This window comes from Castor canadensis, chromosome X, assembly GCF_047511655.1.
Source record: "Castor canadensis chromosome X, mCasCan1.hap1v2, whole genome shotgun sequence".
NCBI lineage: Eukaryota > Metazoa > Chordata > Mammalia > Rodentia > Castoridae > Castor > Castor canadensis.
The window spans coordinates 129,666,791-129,684,064 of record NC_133405.1 but is presented as its reverse complement, the minus strand read 5'-3'; the positions used below and the strand labels follow the sequence as shown (position 1 = coordinate 129,684,064).

Sequence of the window (17,274 nt, the reverse complement as noted above, 5' to 3'; positions counted from 1 at the left end):
TTCAACTGGTGAATATTCAATCTGTATTTGTTGTAAGGCAAGGAGGGGATTTATTGTGTAGCACACAAGAGTTTAGTAATTAATTTCATTGAATTTCTGAATTATTTAGAAACCTGTTTTTGTTTTCAAATAAAATTTTTACATTTTAATTACTGCATCAACCTACTAGTGCAGAAGTGTATGTAAATAGAAAAATCATCTCTCTTATAAAACATGTTCAGCTATGTAGACAGTGGCGATGTTTCCAGCTTGATATATTAAAGTGATAGTGACCTTGATACAGCATAAATATCTGTCATGTCTTTGCAAATACTTACAGACCCAGTTTGGCTCTTCTCCATCATCTCCTCTTGGGGTTGATATGATTTTACTACCAGTTTTCATCTAAATCTATTGGGAAATAGGGTGACCTTGTTTTTATTTCTTGACCAGGAATTACTTAATCTTAAAAGTCTTGTAAGAAGTTAAGAAAAGGGATAGAGTCAACCATATACACCATAATGGTAAAGTAGAGAGCTCTGGAAACCTGTTTTGCACCAAGCTTTTTTCCTTATTCCTATCTTATGGTCTTGGCCACATTACAGGTAGGCAGTTTGGGAACACAATACTGGTCAAGTTTGATGCCTTCTATTATTTTCAGGTATATTCTTACAACTTAGTCAAAGGATTACCATTCTAAGTCAGATCTATAGATTGACAAGTCCAATATCCTGACTCCTGAAAATTATACCAAGAGACAATATGGGAACAGCAGACTGTCCTCAATAATGTCACCTTGTTAGAATATGAACATACACATGTCATGCAGCCCAAATTTCTCTTCCTGTATCAGTTATCTATTGCTATAATAAGATTATAAAAGAAACAACCAAAAGCCTTGATGGCATAAGCACTTATTGTTTATATGCCTAAACTCACTGGGGTTGGCAAGCAGCTCTGCTTATCTTGGCTGGATTTGCTTACAACTCTAGAAGTTGGCTTCTCCTTGGGCAACTAATCCACATGTCTCACATTTTTAGTTGGCTAGATCAGGCAGGTTCTCTTGGCAAAGGTAAAGGTGCAAAGGCAAAGCCCCACTATTCAAGACCATTAAGCCTCTGTTTTCATCATGTCTGCTAACACAAAGTTACACACATGATGAAGGACATAGTCGCATAACCTGCAGTGGGGTGGCAGCACAAAGTGACATGACCTTGGACATTATTATAAGGAAGGATGAAGAACTGAGTCTATCAGTGCAATTGGCCGTAATTCCTTAACCCACAGTGGATCTACAATCCATACATTTGCTTAAATACTTCTTATAGGGCTGGTGGAGTGGTTCATGTGGCTTAGCAAGTGTGAGGCCTTGAGTTCAAACCCCAGTACCACAAAAAAAAAATATTTATAGTTTTAAATGCCTTGCTTTTTTTTTTATTAAAGAACGGTCCGGTTTTACAAGTCTTATCAGTTTTACCACCTGTAGTGTAAATAGCACTTCCTTCTGTTTACTCTAAATTGATCTCTGTGGAGCTTTCAACTGTTCTACCTTTCTAATCTAAAGAGATTGGGCCCATATAACTGTGAATACTCTATCCTTTGTTCCATGTCAGAGTTTTTTCTCTCTTTTATTTTCTTTTTGAGTGAGATTTTATGCAGCTTCCAGCTCTCTCTGACATCCTTAAATTATTCTGACTGCTTTTTTTGATGAGACAGTGTCCATTTCTAAAATTCTTTCTTTATACATGACCACCAGCATTATGTTTCCAAAGGCATGAGATAATGTTCTCTCTCTTATTTCCAGAACCTTCTAAATTATTCTAACCCTTGTGGTCTTGGGAACTTATTCAGTTAAAGTCTTCAAGAGACAATCCTGAAAGATGTCTAGATCTTTTCTTCAGTCAAAGGTGATTTCTTCACCATAAGAAGAGGACTAAGGTAGAAAGGAGAAAAATAGAGGGAATGAACCAATTCAGGTTATAATACATATATACATGGAAATGTCACAAGGAAACTCTCTGTATAGCTACCTTAAACAAACAAAAATGCCTGTTTTCAAAAACAAAGAACAGGAAGGTAAAACAGGTGCTGTGTGAATTGGTACTAGTGGGAGAGGGAGGATATAAGGAAAGGGTGTAGGAGGGTGAATATAGTGGAAATATTCTGTACTCATGCATGAAAATGGAAAAATGAGACCTGTTGAAACTATTCCAGGAATGGGGGGGAGGCAGGATAAAGAAGAATGATGGAGGGGGTGAATTCAACTATGATATATTGTAAGAACTTCTGTAAATGTCACAATGTACCCCCAGTACAACAATAATATGATAATAAAAAATAAAATTTAAAAAGTGAGTTCTTATGGCTTATCAGACCCCAAGAATAGCCAATATATATACAATCTGGATTTTCTAGACTAGTTCCAATTTATAGAATTTTACTGTATATCACAACTTTTGATGGCAAGATTGTGCTTTTGTTATAGCTTGGATCATTTTTTTCAAATACTTGCCTATGCATTAATGATCTACATAAAACCTGTTTGGGGCATATTATAAATATTTATTTTATTAGAGAACATTTTCAGAATCTGCAAAACCTCTTTGAGGTAATAAACCTATTAAAAAGCCAAGATTAGAAACACCAAATGGCCTTAAGATATTAATTGCAATTTCAAATATTTTACTTGTTTTCAGTTAAGAGATAGTTATTGTTGATCAAATATTAAGCACTGGGAATTACAGTACCAGTTATTTTCTCTGTCCAATAAGTTCATTTATAGTTAACCCAAAAGAAAATAAACTAGATCATCAGATAGTCTCATTAAAATAAATCCACACTGCTTGTTAATTTAGTGAATCAGTGCATATCTTATAAGAACAGATGCTGCTCTGTAATAAAACAAAGGGTAAAGTCAGTAGTATGTAAATTTATGGGAACAAATTCTCCCCTTTGTGCAGGAAAGGCTTGCTGTCAAAATACACAGACAAAGGTTGATATTTCTTAATTCTTGACCCTGAATTCTCTGCTGATGGCAGGTCAAGAAGTGGCAAAGGAAGGAACATTATGGCTGTTTCTGGGAACTGCGTCACCCCCAAGTTCATATTCTCCCAGCAGCTGTTCCGTGAATCTCAGAAAAGTCTCAGAGATGGGAGAGTCTCACTTCCCCCAGATTTGACATTTTCAGGGACTATTAAAAACTATCCAACTTGAGGGTGTAGCTCAGTGGTACAGCACTTTGCCTAACATGAACAAGACCCTGGGTTCAATCCCTAGCACTGCAAAAAAAAAAAAAATTCAAAAAGTACCCACTTGACAGAGCAGCGACACTGTGGGCTTTTCAGAATGCAAAACCCCCGAATAATAGTATTATCATTGTCAACATCAGTAAAGAGAAGAATAAGTGCTAGGCAAAGTATCAAGTGTCAAGGTCACACACACATATCAATAGCATTCCTGTATAGTTTATACTATATTAGTAAGATTATGATCATAATTTTACTCAGTTTACAGATGAGGCAAATGGAAGGAAGTTAAGCCACTTATTCAAAACCTTCAACTTATAAGATTCAGAGGTAGGATTTCAACCGAGGCTATCTGGCCTCAGAGTCTACACTTACTGTATGAGATACTTATACATGCTCACACCACAAATGAATTCACTAGCTGTGTATAGTGTACCATAGCTCAGCAACCTGCTCGTCTTGGTACCTCTTGTGACATCTGACACAGTGTCCAGTGCATTAGGGAATCTCAATACATGTGATCAGAAAAAAAGAGGGAGGAGCCATTTCCCTCCCCACCTATTACCTCCCCCCTCAGGTAAACTCACGCAGGTGCACCTGAGTGAATGAATGCACCCTTTACCACTGCTTGAAGGAGATATCCAGTCACTTGCTTGCTTTTCCAGTATAACCACACTTAGTGATTTATACTCTTTCATTTCCAGTCTTTGCTCTAATCTACCTGTACAATTAAAAAATAACACTTTGATTTCAACAAACATCACTACATCTCATTCTGAAACATGATTTTTCCACATCTGGGCTCCCAACAGAGCTGTTATATGCCTCCTCAAAAAATCCTTAGCTCGTGAGCTGGGAGCATGGCTCAAGTTGTAGAGTATCTGCCTAGCAAAAGGGAGGCTTTGAGTTCAAACCCCAATACCATCAAAAAAGAAATAAAAAACCCTAGCTCCCAGGTTTGTCTCCTGGCTGGCTCACTATATTTGGATATCTTTAAATCTGATCTTCAGGCTGGTAGAGTGGCTCAAGTGGTAGAACACCTACCTAGCAAGTGTGTGGCCCTGAGTTCAAACCCTAGTACCACAAAAAAAAAAAAAAAACTCCCTCCCTCCCTCCTGCCTATCAAGCTGATAACAATGATGTCTTACGGTTCTCCTATGCCCACAAGCATGAGGCACCATTCTGGTAGTTTTGTGTATTAATTTAGTCTTCATAGCAACCCAATACAGCAGGTATGAGTATTATTTTCTTTTTCACAGATGAAGAAACTATGACCCAGAGAGTCTAATTAACTAGCTCAAGTTCATTCAGCTAAAAAGTGGTAGGCCAGGATTTGGGGATGTAGGTAGTCTGGCTCCAGAACTCTTAGTCATGGTGCTAGCATACTTTTGTCATCACAATGACCCTTCATCTGAAAATTAAAACAGAATATACTGCAGCCACCTCAAGCCAAAATCAAATTTTAAAATGAAATAAAAAACTATAATAAAGAGAAGAGAAGTAAGATCAAAGTGTGAGACAAGAAAAAGCAACTTGTGCTGTCCAAATCTCCTAGGTTTCCTTGAGCTTTAGAAAAATAGACAAAAATATCTTGGGATTTCAAATGAGGCAACAGTTCTTAGATTGGATCTGTTCAGTGAATGGCAATAATTTAATTTAAACATACAACATACTAATCACTTGAAAAAATAAGCTTCCAAGGTGGATTTTTTAAAGAAAGCATTCTGAATAAATGACACAAAAATCTCTTCTTAAATAATCATTCCATTTTATATTACTTAAATGTGTAAAAATATTGCTTTGGGATCTGTGAGAGAAAAAATTCTTAAACCCTTGAACTTGTCAAACAAACATCTAAACTCTAGAAGTTTTCAGAACTAGTTTAAATATAGTTTTTCTTGGAGGGCTCTTCTGTAATCTTTGGAAGTCTCTCAGAGTTCTGTGACAATGAAAGAAGGAATTACCAAATCCAGTCTCACCTAAACCATGGTTAGATTAATTACTAGCTGATGCCTTCAGTAAACCTCCAGTTGCATTTTTTTTTCACTTAATATGTCATTTGTAGTCTTAGGTATTTCATTGACATTATTAGCTAGAGAAAAGTATTAGCTCAATAACTTATGGCAACTCCATGAAATATTTTGAAACACTAACTATGATGAGAATTATGATGGTAACTTTATAAAGTATATTCACTTGTTTCTAGAATCTGGACTAAGACCAGTGAGTTATTTTGTAACAATTTTCCAAATGAACTCCAAGGTCAATTAAGTTTAGTCATCTGGGACTCCAGAATCAGAGATACAGAGGTAAACATCCAACCTCACAGTTCAGAGATTTCTTTGATTTATCTATTCAGTTTTATAGGCAATAATTTTAATCTTTAAGAAGCAACAAATATCCCCTCTGTAGCCATGAGAACTCACCATCTTTTGGGCATTCTCCTCAGTAATATTAGTGTTATAATTCCAAGAAGCAAGTGAACTTTCATAAGACAGGTCTTCAGCTTTTTGATTAAAGTTGTCCAAAAATATCTTGGTCTGTTCCTCGGTGGTGGACTGAGCAGCAGTTACAGCAACAAGGCTGAGAAGAAGCCAGGAAGAGCCTAACATCTTTCCCCGTGCATCAAGATCCCATCCACTGAACAACTTTCCCTAGAGTAAAATCTCCTCGTGAGTTTTTCTCTCTCATCAGCCTTTGAACTTGGGTTGGGCACTGATGAGGGAAGACAAAAAAAAAAAAAAAGAAGGAAAAAAAGAACAAAACAGTAAACAATCTGCTGAACTAATATAATGCTAATCCTGGAGAGGATAGATGTGTAAACAGATTTTAGAATGATTTTTTAAAGTAAACCAAATAAAGACATGTTATTCATTAATCCTGGAAAACCTTAGCTCTCCTAACACTTTATGGCCAAATCAAAACTTGGACATTTGGTTAATATGTTCCTAAAAAGTTGTTAAAGATACACTGGGGGGTGTTATGATTTTATAATAATGAGAGGGGGCTAGGATTAGGGATCATGAGGGTAAGGTTGGCATTTATATGTTTTTCTGACGATTCCATTAATAGTTATCCCTCCCTTATGTTTATTTCAAGAACATTTTCACAGAAATTCACTACTTAGGTAGCATTTTCCCTTCAAATAAATGACTTTTCTTTTGCCTTTATGGAACTCATTTTTCTGATCAATTTTCATTTTCATGGCCATTTTAAAAAATTGTGACTATTCTCCACTACACAGCTTAGCTCTTCTGATCTGACTCTGGAAAACTCAGAAAGGCTCATTTTCTATTTCTCAGATGAACATGGTAAACTCTAGTTCCATGGCGAGTTCATTGAATGCCTCCTTCCCTTTCACTTACCTCTTCAAAACTCAGTTGAGATCACAAGGAAGTAATAATGCCTGTGCACAAGATGAAATCTGAAGGGCATCCATGTCAAGTCCCAGTCCTCCACAGGTATGGGATCATAGCAATAGAGAGTGCAAAATGATTTTAGTGTTATCTTGTTGAATCTCAAGAGTTGGCTCAGTCTTCATTCCCAGGGTGTCACAGATAAAAGGAGCCACTTTAAACGGCAGGGCTCATAGGCCTGCTTGGTTGTGATTATGAAACCTTTGCACAGAGAAAACATTTCTTCACCTAGAAAAACAAGTCTTCCAGGTTCACATGAAATGGTAATAACCAAGCCTTAAAAAATTCCACTAAACTTTATCCTAAAGTTCTATATATTATGGTAGAATAGGAAAAAGCAACAGTTGTTCAAAGTGCTTCCTGTCATAATGTTTAATAAAACATTATAAATGTTTTATTTATGCTTAAATATAAGCATCACAACAAAACTGTAGGCAAATAGTTTTCACCTCCATTTTATGGATTAGGAAACTGATCTTAAACAAACTGCCAAGACTCAGCTAATAATTGGTTAAGCAGAACATGGATCCATACAGACTGACTCCAGCACAGGCCCTTAACTAAGATGTAGAGTTTAATCTAAGAGCAGCAATGGAGCCACAAGTAAAGAGCAGCAGAGGGACTGATGCCATTAGTGAAGATGATGGATTTAGTTCCACTACATCAACTGTGAATGAAAATATACTGCCTTTTGAAGAAATAAGCAGTTTGCAGATTTAACTAATAACTTAAACAATAAGAATGTTTAAAGAAAACGAGACAGGGCAGGGGAATCAGTGCCGACATTTTAGTAAGGCTCCTCCCACACTCAAGGAAGCAGAAATCCACTCACTTCTTACAGGCAACAGAAAAGAGAGCAGCACCTGAGTCTCTGAACAAAGATGTTACACAAACAAAAGTTGAACCTCTACTTAGATAACTTCCTGAATTAAATACGTGGAGTTGGGAGGGGAATGGAGTAGTCCAAATTCAATCCACTGAGGCAAAAAATAAGATTAACATGATCAAAAAGAAGATACAAAGCAAAATACAGAAAGCAAGATACAAAATCCAAACTAAAAATAGACAAGAAGCTTGAGATAGCAGTAAGGCAGGAAAATGTTGGATGTCAAGAAACATTGAAAGCAAGGGAAGTGGAAGAATTATCTGTAGGAAAAATAGCTCATGAGGAGAGCCAACTAGAAGCACTTACTCAATTGTTGGCATTTCTTTTCAGTCTCCCTAAAGAAGATGCCAATGTTCTCATAGTTACCTGCAGGTGTTTTCTCTAAGCTCATTCTAAGAATGAAAAGAATCCACTAAAGGATGGACGGTCTAAAAGAATGTATTGTCTTTGGGAAAGAATAGAGAACTGAAAAAAAAACATTAGAAGACTGAGCAGGCAAGAAAGCTGTTTGAAGTTTCAGAAGGACTAGAGATGTGGGTGCATTTCACAAAGGGTAGAGTGAAGCATTTGACCTTGACAAAACTATAAAATATATTTTTAGGGGCCGGGTATGGTGGCACATGCCTGTAATCCCAGCTACTTAGGAGATAGAGATTGGGAGGATTGTAGTTTGAAGCCAGCCTGAGCAAAAATTTAGTGAGACCCTATCCAAAAAATAACTAAAAAACAAAAAAAAGGACTGCAGGTAGGTTCAAATGGTAAAGTACCTTTCTAGAAAGTATGAAGCCCTGTGTTCAAACCCCAGTGCCATAAACACACACACACACACACACACACACATATACATATATAAATAATTTTTAGAATATGATTTGCACTTGGAAAAATGAATGTCTGGTCTATTAGGGATTCACTAGGAACAAGTCATATGCTGCCTGCCTTATTTCCCCTCTGACAAAAGAATAGAGTAGTTTAAGAAAAGAAAGAAAGAAAACAAAGACATGGTGCATCTTCCATTTCAATGAGGAATTTAGCAAAATGTAGTGCTATGACTAAATCCAAAACAACCGCAGTAGAGATTAGGCAATCCTATGGTCAACGACAATTCATGTTCAAAACAACAAAAATCTTGATTCAACCCTTATTAACTGACTACCTGCTATGTGCCAGAGCCTATTCTAGATACTGGATATACACTCATATGGAAGGTAGAGGAAGCAAACTAATAACTGGTGATAAATGTCATTACTTACAATAAACAGGGAATGAAGGAAAGACCATTATAAAGTGCAGAGAGAGATTTTCTATAAGGAGAGGCTCTCTGAGAAGGTGACATTTGAGCAGAGATCTGAAAGAAAGTGTGAAAGTCCTGTGGATATGTGAGGAAAGCTTTCCAGGCAGAGGGAATAGCAAGCACCAAGAGCTTAGGCAGAATTCACAAACATTAGAAGCCTATGTGGCTGGAGCCCATTGTGCCAGGAAAGGGGCAGGAGATGAGGTTGAAGAGGAAAGTTGAGGCCATGCCGGGAGGGCCTTGAGGAAAATTATAGGACTTTGGCTTTTACTATGAGGAATGTGGCAAACAATGGAAGGCTTCAAGCAGAAATGTTATATGGCAAAAGTTTCACAGGGTCAGTCTGGCTGCTGCATAGAGAATAGATACAAAGGAGGTTGAGAGTGGAACCATGGAAACCCGCCCAGTCAAACTGGTTGAATAAAAGCTTAATGTGAGCTGTAAATTCAACTTGGATGTCCTGCAAACACGAATCCATCTTAAACTATCTTCGACTTTATTAGTAGAAGAATTAGATACAAAATAATCTAGAGCATCTTGTTCAAGTTTAGAGAGACAAAAGAGAGTATGCAGAGGAAAATAAATAAGATAGTAGGTGGATTCGAAGAATAGTTCAGACATGGAGAAGAAGACAGTTCTCCTCCATTCTGGTATGATAATTTAGAAGAAGACATAGTTCACACAGTGGATTTACTCTGCCGCTTGTCGGCTGGGTGACTTACCCTCCCTGTACCTAGCTTCTTTATTGCAAAGCTCTTGGTAACAATATACCCACCTCATAAGGATGCTGTATTTATGAGTTAATGCATGAGAACAATACCAGAAGCTACTAAAATGAAAAGATCAGGGTAATAATTATTACACTTCCATATTAAAATGTTTAAGCAAACCTTCTGTCAGGTCATCTTTCAAGGACATGGCAACAGAGATTGGCTGAGAGTTTGATTCAAAGCTTCATTTGAACTGTAGGATCCTACATTGTTGAAGTTTGCTAGCTTATACTGAAATAGTAGGAGAGAGGAGTTTGCCTGTGGAATGAGCAGAGTCTGCATGAGCCTAGCTGTGGGCAAACTGACAGGTGCTCTAATCACCTAATTCTGGACAGGTCCTGGTATAAAATCTCCTGCCTACGGAAAGGAGAAAACTTGAATTTGAATCCATCACTGCTGTCTTGAGAGAAAAGGAAATGTCGTGAATATAAATGACTCCCCCCCAGTACTTACAGCTACTATCTTTGCAATTGCATGTGCTTTCCACGAGGCTCTGTATATAAATTCTTTACAACAGCATATATAAGTAAAAATTGCGTGATCATTGTATAATTAAGGAAGCCAAGTTTCCTAGTGCTCTGATGACTGGCCCAAATTCCCACAACTGATAGGTAGTGGGGTTGGGTTTTTATTCTAGGCTGCAAAGAAATGTCTTCTCTCCATGGAATCCTAGCTTCAGTCATCTGCTAATCTCACATCTAAGTAAGTCCTCATCAGCCAAGCATATTCTGAGAATAAGCAGGCCTCGGTAAGCAAAACTAAAATGTACTGCTTTGATTGTATATTTTAAAACCATTTTTAGTAGAAATTTTTCTAAAATAGATTCTATCCTAGTTAGGATGGAATGTTGCCTGGATGCTATTTTATGTGGTTTTGGTTTGTTTGTTTTTTTTTTTTTCAGATGAGTCAGTGTATTTATCTTGAACATTGTTCACAGACAAGGCTATAACATGACGACGTCTCCAGGGCTTTACATTAAGTGGTTCCAGTTTTATTCCTACTAATTCTACTGTCTCTGCACATTCTGAGTTCATAGTCATTTCTTATAGTATCAACTTCTAGTAGCCCTGCCCACCACAAATCCCCTCCCTGTTTTTGATCTGCTATCTGCTAAGACCTAAATGGAAACTAGATAACCATGGAGTTCCATCAGAAAGCTCCCTTCTCATAGGCTCAAACCTGAGGGTGGGTCTTCACTTTGCTGGAGCAAAGTACATAGACTTTGAGATCCACATTTCCCTTACTGCTCAACTTTTTATGTATTTCCAACTGAGTCACAAATGGTGAGGTTTCCTAGTAGCAATAGCAAAAACTTCTTCCAGTTCCCCAAGTTGCAAACATCAAAGTAAATAGGATGTTTTGTGCAACTTCTTATCTTAAAATTGATTAAGTAATACTTCTGACAAGAACAAGACAGCATAACAGGAATATAAAGCACTGAGAATTTTAAAAGCTTACATGGTCAAAAATTATTTGCATGTAGTACAATTGATTTTGAGCACATATTTATCACATACAGTGAATGAATAAGTGTTTTACAAAAACTAAATAGCAAGTTGGCTTTTCTGCTTAAAGGAAAAGCTAAAAGCTCTTTCCTGTTTACATATTTAGCCACATAGCAGTCAATTTTTCCTACAGATAGAGCAAAGATTATCTTCATTAACCAACTTGATAAGTATTTTCAACAGAGTTCAAATTTATAAGGATGAACTGTGAATTCCAGGGAGGTTATACTGATTATGGCTGACCTTATTTAAGGTAGTGTAGTGTTTGCCATAGTAACCCTAATTAATTTTCACACCTAGACTCTACAAGATATCAGATAGCACTAGAGAAAAGGAGCCACTAATGTAAGTTTATATCTAAGGTCTTAGAAGCCCTAACCTTCCAAAAATTTGAGGCTTTATCCTGTCTGATGTAATCCATGATAGAGTCTGAACAGAAGCACATGATCTCACTTACATTTAATGGAGGACAGACTGCATATGGTGCCAGACTTAGTCAGAGAGGCCAGTGAGGAGACTAATGCAATACTCTAGTTGATATTATAGTGGCTTGATGGTAGCAGTGGAGTTTGGTAAGACATTGTTGGATTTCAAACACATTTTGTCAGTAAAACTAACAGGATTTGCTGATGTGTTAGAAGGACCATTCCAGTGGTTCTGGATTAAACAACTAGAAGCATGAGGTTAACATAAATTTAGATGGAGAAGATTGCTGGTAAAATAGATTTGAAGGGGAGATAGGATTTCACTGGAGTTTGTGATATCTGTTAGAAACCCAAGTGAAGGTGCCAAGAAGTCAATTAGACAAACAAATCTGAAGTTTGTCAGAGGAGAGGTCAGAGATGGAGATATAAATTTGAGAATTGTCAACCAGAGATGGTTAGCCAGATATATCTCTTCAACTAAAACCAAAAGGAAATCATCTTATTTCTTCAGGATTGTAATATGCTGAAAATTATTACTTAGTCCAGACCTGAAGAGAGAAGTGGGATACATAAATAAGAAAAAAGCTGTTGAAACAACCTTCCCTAGAGGAGCCATCTATGAAATGAATAGGACGATACAGTGGAGTTTCAGGAACTCGGCCAGAGTATCACGTGCCTCACTAGCTTATAGCAAGGTAGAAATGTCTCAGGAGCACAGAGTGATAGAGTTGAAATAAAGTGTAGGTTCAGGGAAGGCAGCTAACACAAAAGATAGTCAAAGTCAAGTACCTTGGAACAATGCAGGTCAAGGCTGCAACACTTGGTGGGCACTCAAAGCATAGAACACTGATTTTAAGCTAAAGGTGACTGAGAAATTTTAGAAATCTGTCCATGCTTCTGAATTCCTTCTAAATATCTTAGAATAAATTTTCATTCTTATTGATGTCTACTTCCGTCTATAGACTAAGTGTAAGAGTCGAGCTTTCTGATCCAACTGGAAATGTTCAACAGTGATTTTCTTCTTGAGGGCTAGCAGACTCATCTTGGAGACCTCATTATACTCCTTCTTCCTCATCTAAGGGATTTGTCCTGTTTGGGTCATCAGATGGTCTTGGTCTAGGCTAGTTACTGACTCCATCCCCAACTTCCCTGTTCACTCAGAGTCCCTCCTACCATGCTGGAAGAGGAGATTTCACAGAATACCTATATAAAGCCAGTTGTACTAACTCCAAGATCAATCCTAAAAATGGTGACAAAGGCCATAACTTCCATATTTTATTAAAGTCTGTTTTGTCTTTTGCCAATTTGACAACTCAGAATTTTTTAAATATTATGAATTTTTTAGTAACTCAAGGCAGAAGGCTCAAACTACCCTTATTAAACTACTTTATTAAAATTGACCTTCCCCACCATCATTACATACACATATATTAGTACTATTTAGACAGCTTCCATTCTTTATCCTTGGCACTTACTACCATCTGCTACCTTATACTCATAATTATATTCCATTAATTTATTTTTTATTATCTGTCTCTCCATACTAGAATATCAACTCCAAGAGGTCAGAGATTTCTCTTTGTTTTGTTCACTGCTATATCCCCAGGTGCTTAGAAAAGTGGCTGACACATAATAACATAATAAGCACACAATAAATATTTATTAAATGAAGACATTGTACATAAACTTTATAGTAAAGAAGAGGAAGAATGTAGCTCAGTAGGTTTTTCTGTATGTGGCATAACTCACCTTTGATGCAACATATTGTGTTTGTTGGTCCACCCAAGGGATATGATGGATAGAAATTAGAGTCAACTGAAAAAAGGTGAAATTGTTTTTTATACAAGAGGAGATTTGGAGCTATGAGTCAACTTAATAAGGGAGAAAAATGGCATGATTACAGTAAACCAGACATAAAGCTAGATATCTTATATGTGTTAAGTCACTGAATCGACCAAAAGGCCCTGTAAGAAAGATATTGTTACCACATTTTTAGATGAAGAAAATGAAGTTTGCCTCCATCAAGGTAGTTCTTCCAAGGTCATGCTATTAGTTTCTAAGTAGCAAAGGCAAGTGTGAAATACTGATCAGTCCTTCCCTGGTCAGATAGCTCACCCTACAATCAATGTGTCAGGCAACAACAGAAGTGAGACTACTCTGACATTGTGTGAGATGAACCATCTTTATGTCACAACTACCATAATGTCAAAGCTCACTGATGACTATGAAACTAGGATGTCAAAGAATGGAATGACAGTGATGGAAATCTTTCTAGTTAATTTCATTAACACTTTTATTTTTAAAATGTCTTATTAAATGTATTCATCTACTCTAACATTTTAATACTATATTTATTCTTCACTCCTACCCAGTGTTGTCCCATATGGGGCCATAAACTAGCATTCATTTTCCTACAACTGTGGTTATTAAAAACCTTAGATGATAAAATGGAGTATATTTTCCCAATAGGGGTATCAAAATGAAATGATCTATGAAATAATAGCATTCCAGAATGTAAGTATAGAATATTGTGTAAAATAAGTATTCTAGATTAAGAGTCAGCAGATCTACACACTCTTTAAACATAGTCAGCAAAGCATGAAGCTGGTGATGACAGCATTGCTAATTTAGCCCATGATCTGGTAGTGTTCTGAACTCAAGAGGTGAGAATGCCATCAGGAGACTATACCGTGGAGGTTATTATGTTAAGTGAAATAAACCAGGCACAGAAAGACAAAAACTATGAGTTCTCACCATTTATAGAAACTAGTAAGTCAATCTTGTAGAAGAACAAAATGAAATGGTGGTCTCTAGAGACTGGGAAGGGAAGGGTGGGTGGTGGAAACAAGTTCAATAAGGGGCACCAAAGTACAGAGTGGAGGAATTACTTCTGGTTCTTCTTTAGCACAGCAGGATAACTATTGGTTTAAACAATCTATGTTTCAAAAATGACTAGAAGAGTACAAAATTCTCAACACATAAAAACAATGTTTGAGGAGATAGAAATGCTTATTACCCTAATTTGATTACATATATCGAATTACCATATGTACCCCATAAAGAGGGACAAATATTATACCTGAATAAAAAATAAAGAGTCCATAACATTGCTTGAGGAGTTACTAGTCCTTAAATATGGTCTTCATAGCCAGCCATTAACTTCAGCAAAGATGAGATAGCCAAGAAACCATGGAGATATACAAAGAGACTAGAATATTGGCTAAACTGAAAAACTTCTGGCATCCATGTTGAATGAGTTGTTCTTACAGTGACAATATGTTAAGAGAATGAGGCTAAGATAATTATGGCCTGAAGGTCTCAGAGGTGTCACGCCTATTAACAACCAGTCTGGTACTGGAATGGGTGTGTTTATTTCAGAATAAATTAGCTAATATCAATTATAAAAACATAAGGTAACCTTATGAATCACAAGACCTTTGAGATTCTCTGGCACATAAAACCCAGAATTCTGGCCACCCTTAAAGGTTCAATTTCTGTGATCCTTGGGATAATTATGTCACCCCAGCTTCATACATATCATATTTGATTCATAATGAGGGTTCATGTGACCAATTAAAAGTAGAACATATAGCTAATATGGTGAGAACCCAAAAGTAATATCAAAATACTGGAGTATGTCATAGTTTAGTACATCACAAAAAAATTGCATTCCTAAAGTCATGAGAGAGAAAAAATGGCTACTGCAAAGATAGAATGGCATGGCCAGAGTAGATGATAATGACTCTACAATGTATATAATTCCCTTGTCCATTGTGCCCCTCTCTGGAAATGGATTAACTTCTGTGGTGCTGGAAAGATTATAAGATTCAAGGCTAAGTAAAGATGCCTTCTTCCTTTAACTCATCAGACCTCTGGAAGGCTAGTAGCACCAGGGTGAGGTTCAGAGTGAAACTTGCTGGTCTGGTCTGTAGGACCAGAGAAAGAATCTTAATTGAGACTCTGAAATTTTCTCCTAGATTATCCTGTAAAACTGGCTTTTTTGTTCTCTCCTCTCCAGAACTTAAGCAAGTGAGGGAAAGTATGAGGTTATAGAACCACATCATTTCCCCAAATCACAAAAATGGGGAGTAGACAAATCACTTTGTAAATTCAGGATCCTAATATTAGAACTTGAAAGAGACTAGTCTGAAAGTCAAAAACTGAAGGATAAGGGCTTCGATCCCATGCCTACATGAATATAAGTATTTGGAATTATAAGAACTTTCTGTGGCCTCAGAGTCTACCAAATTTAAATCAAAATCTCTTGATTTTTAATAATGGAGATGTGATATCACCATAAATATATAAAAACTAGAAGTGAATTTGTGTAAGAGCCATACTATTTGATCATGACCATCAAAAACCCTCGTAAAGAAAGCACTTGAGTTTCACAGAAGCCATCATGGTTCATTGCCTGCTAGTGAACTCCATCACTACACACAGAATGAAAAATAATGAATGTTAATTTTCTTGTATTGAAGATGTCAGGATTTGCAAAAAGTCAAAAAAAAAATCCTCTTGATGTAAGATATGCCTGCCTGTCTTCAGTCTCATCAGGAATCTTCTTTGATTGAGCAATATATTCATTGCCTAGAAATCACAAAACACAAATTCTAAGGCAACAATTTATCTTTACTGGGAACAGTCAGAATATACGAAGTCTTAATGATATTAATTTGGAATCCACCCAGAAATGAATCTGGGATCTATTGCCTTGGAATTTGGGTAATGCCAACATGGTACAAAATGTCATTTTTATATCTCAATGATTTTCAATATTTCAATGATGTTTCAATATTTGTTGAAAAGTAGACAAGTTCTCTGCATCCTTTACAAGGATGAAGTCCTTAAGCAACTGTGAAAATTGAAATTTCAGGAGCACATTTAGATGAGCTCTAATATTGAGTGCATTTCTCTGTTCAGCCTTTCCACTGGATTTTGTTCAAAGCCTTTTGTTTATACTAGATCAACACTGGAATCTCCCCCAAATTAGCTGAAGAGCAGAAGTAAATTACAGATCACTGGGCAGCTTGGTCATCTTTGGGAGCTGACTCTGAATCCTCCCTGAATTTATATGTTCAGGAAGTCCTTAAGTTGAAGTTCTCTACAAATTCAGTATGAACCTGAAATTCAAGGATTACTTCCATAAGATGTTTCTGGAGGATCCATCATGTTTGGGAACATGGGGCACTGTAGAGACACTTTTGGTGCCTGAAAGTAATATTCTTCTTGAAAAACTGGAGAAACAATGAGGGAGGAAAAAACTCTCCCCTATTACTTATTTTGAATTTCAACCCCGGCACTCCTCTAAAAAGAAAGCTATTGATAATAAAAAAACCAGAGGCAGGCCTTGCATGGTGGCTCACACCTATAATCCCAGCACTCTAGAGGCTAAACCAGGAAGATAACAAGTTCGAGACCAGCCTGGGCTACACATTAAGACCCTGTCTCAAACAAACAAGAAACCCAGAAATACCAAGACCCAGGGCCAGGCCCCAAGAGACCCATCAGAGAGCAGTAAGCATTGACAATCCAGCACCCTGGAGAGTTCCACTGGGGTCGCAAAACCTCTGACAGGTATGGAGAATCACTGGACAAGCTGCCAACTAGTGTAGAAGTGAGGAGGAGAGAGGCAGCGTAGAACAGAATGGATAAGAAATTACTTAGTTTTTGTTTAACAAAGGGGAGAAGGAAGTGGGGATAAAGAAGGAGGGAGAGGATTCTAGGGCATTAAGTAGAATACAGGTCTATTTT

General features: G+C 37.0%; 1 protein-coding gene across 1 annotated transcript in view; it reads right to left on the bottom strand.

The window, feature by feature from the left end:
- The window catches only part of Ace2 (angiotensin converting enzyme 2), a 51,193-nt gene extending 44,366 nt beyond the window's left edge, over window positions 1-6,827 (bottom strand). The window contains exons 1-2 of the mRNA XM_074064380.1: window positions 6,590-6,827; window positions 5,651-5,939 (exon numbers count right to left, since the gene is read on the bottom strand). Coding sequence (XP_073920481.1) covers window positions 5,651-5,836 — 186 coding nt within the window. The 5' untranslated portion in view covers window positions 5,837-5,939; window positions 6,590-6,827. The remainder of the gene's footprint in view (window positions 1-5,650; window positions 5,940-6,589) is intronic.
- Window positions 6,828-17,274: the final 10,447 nt, after the last annotated feature.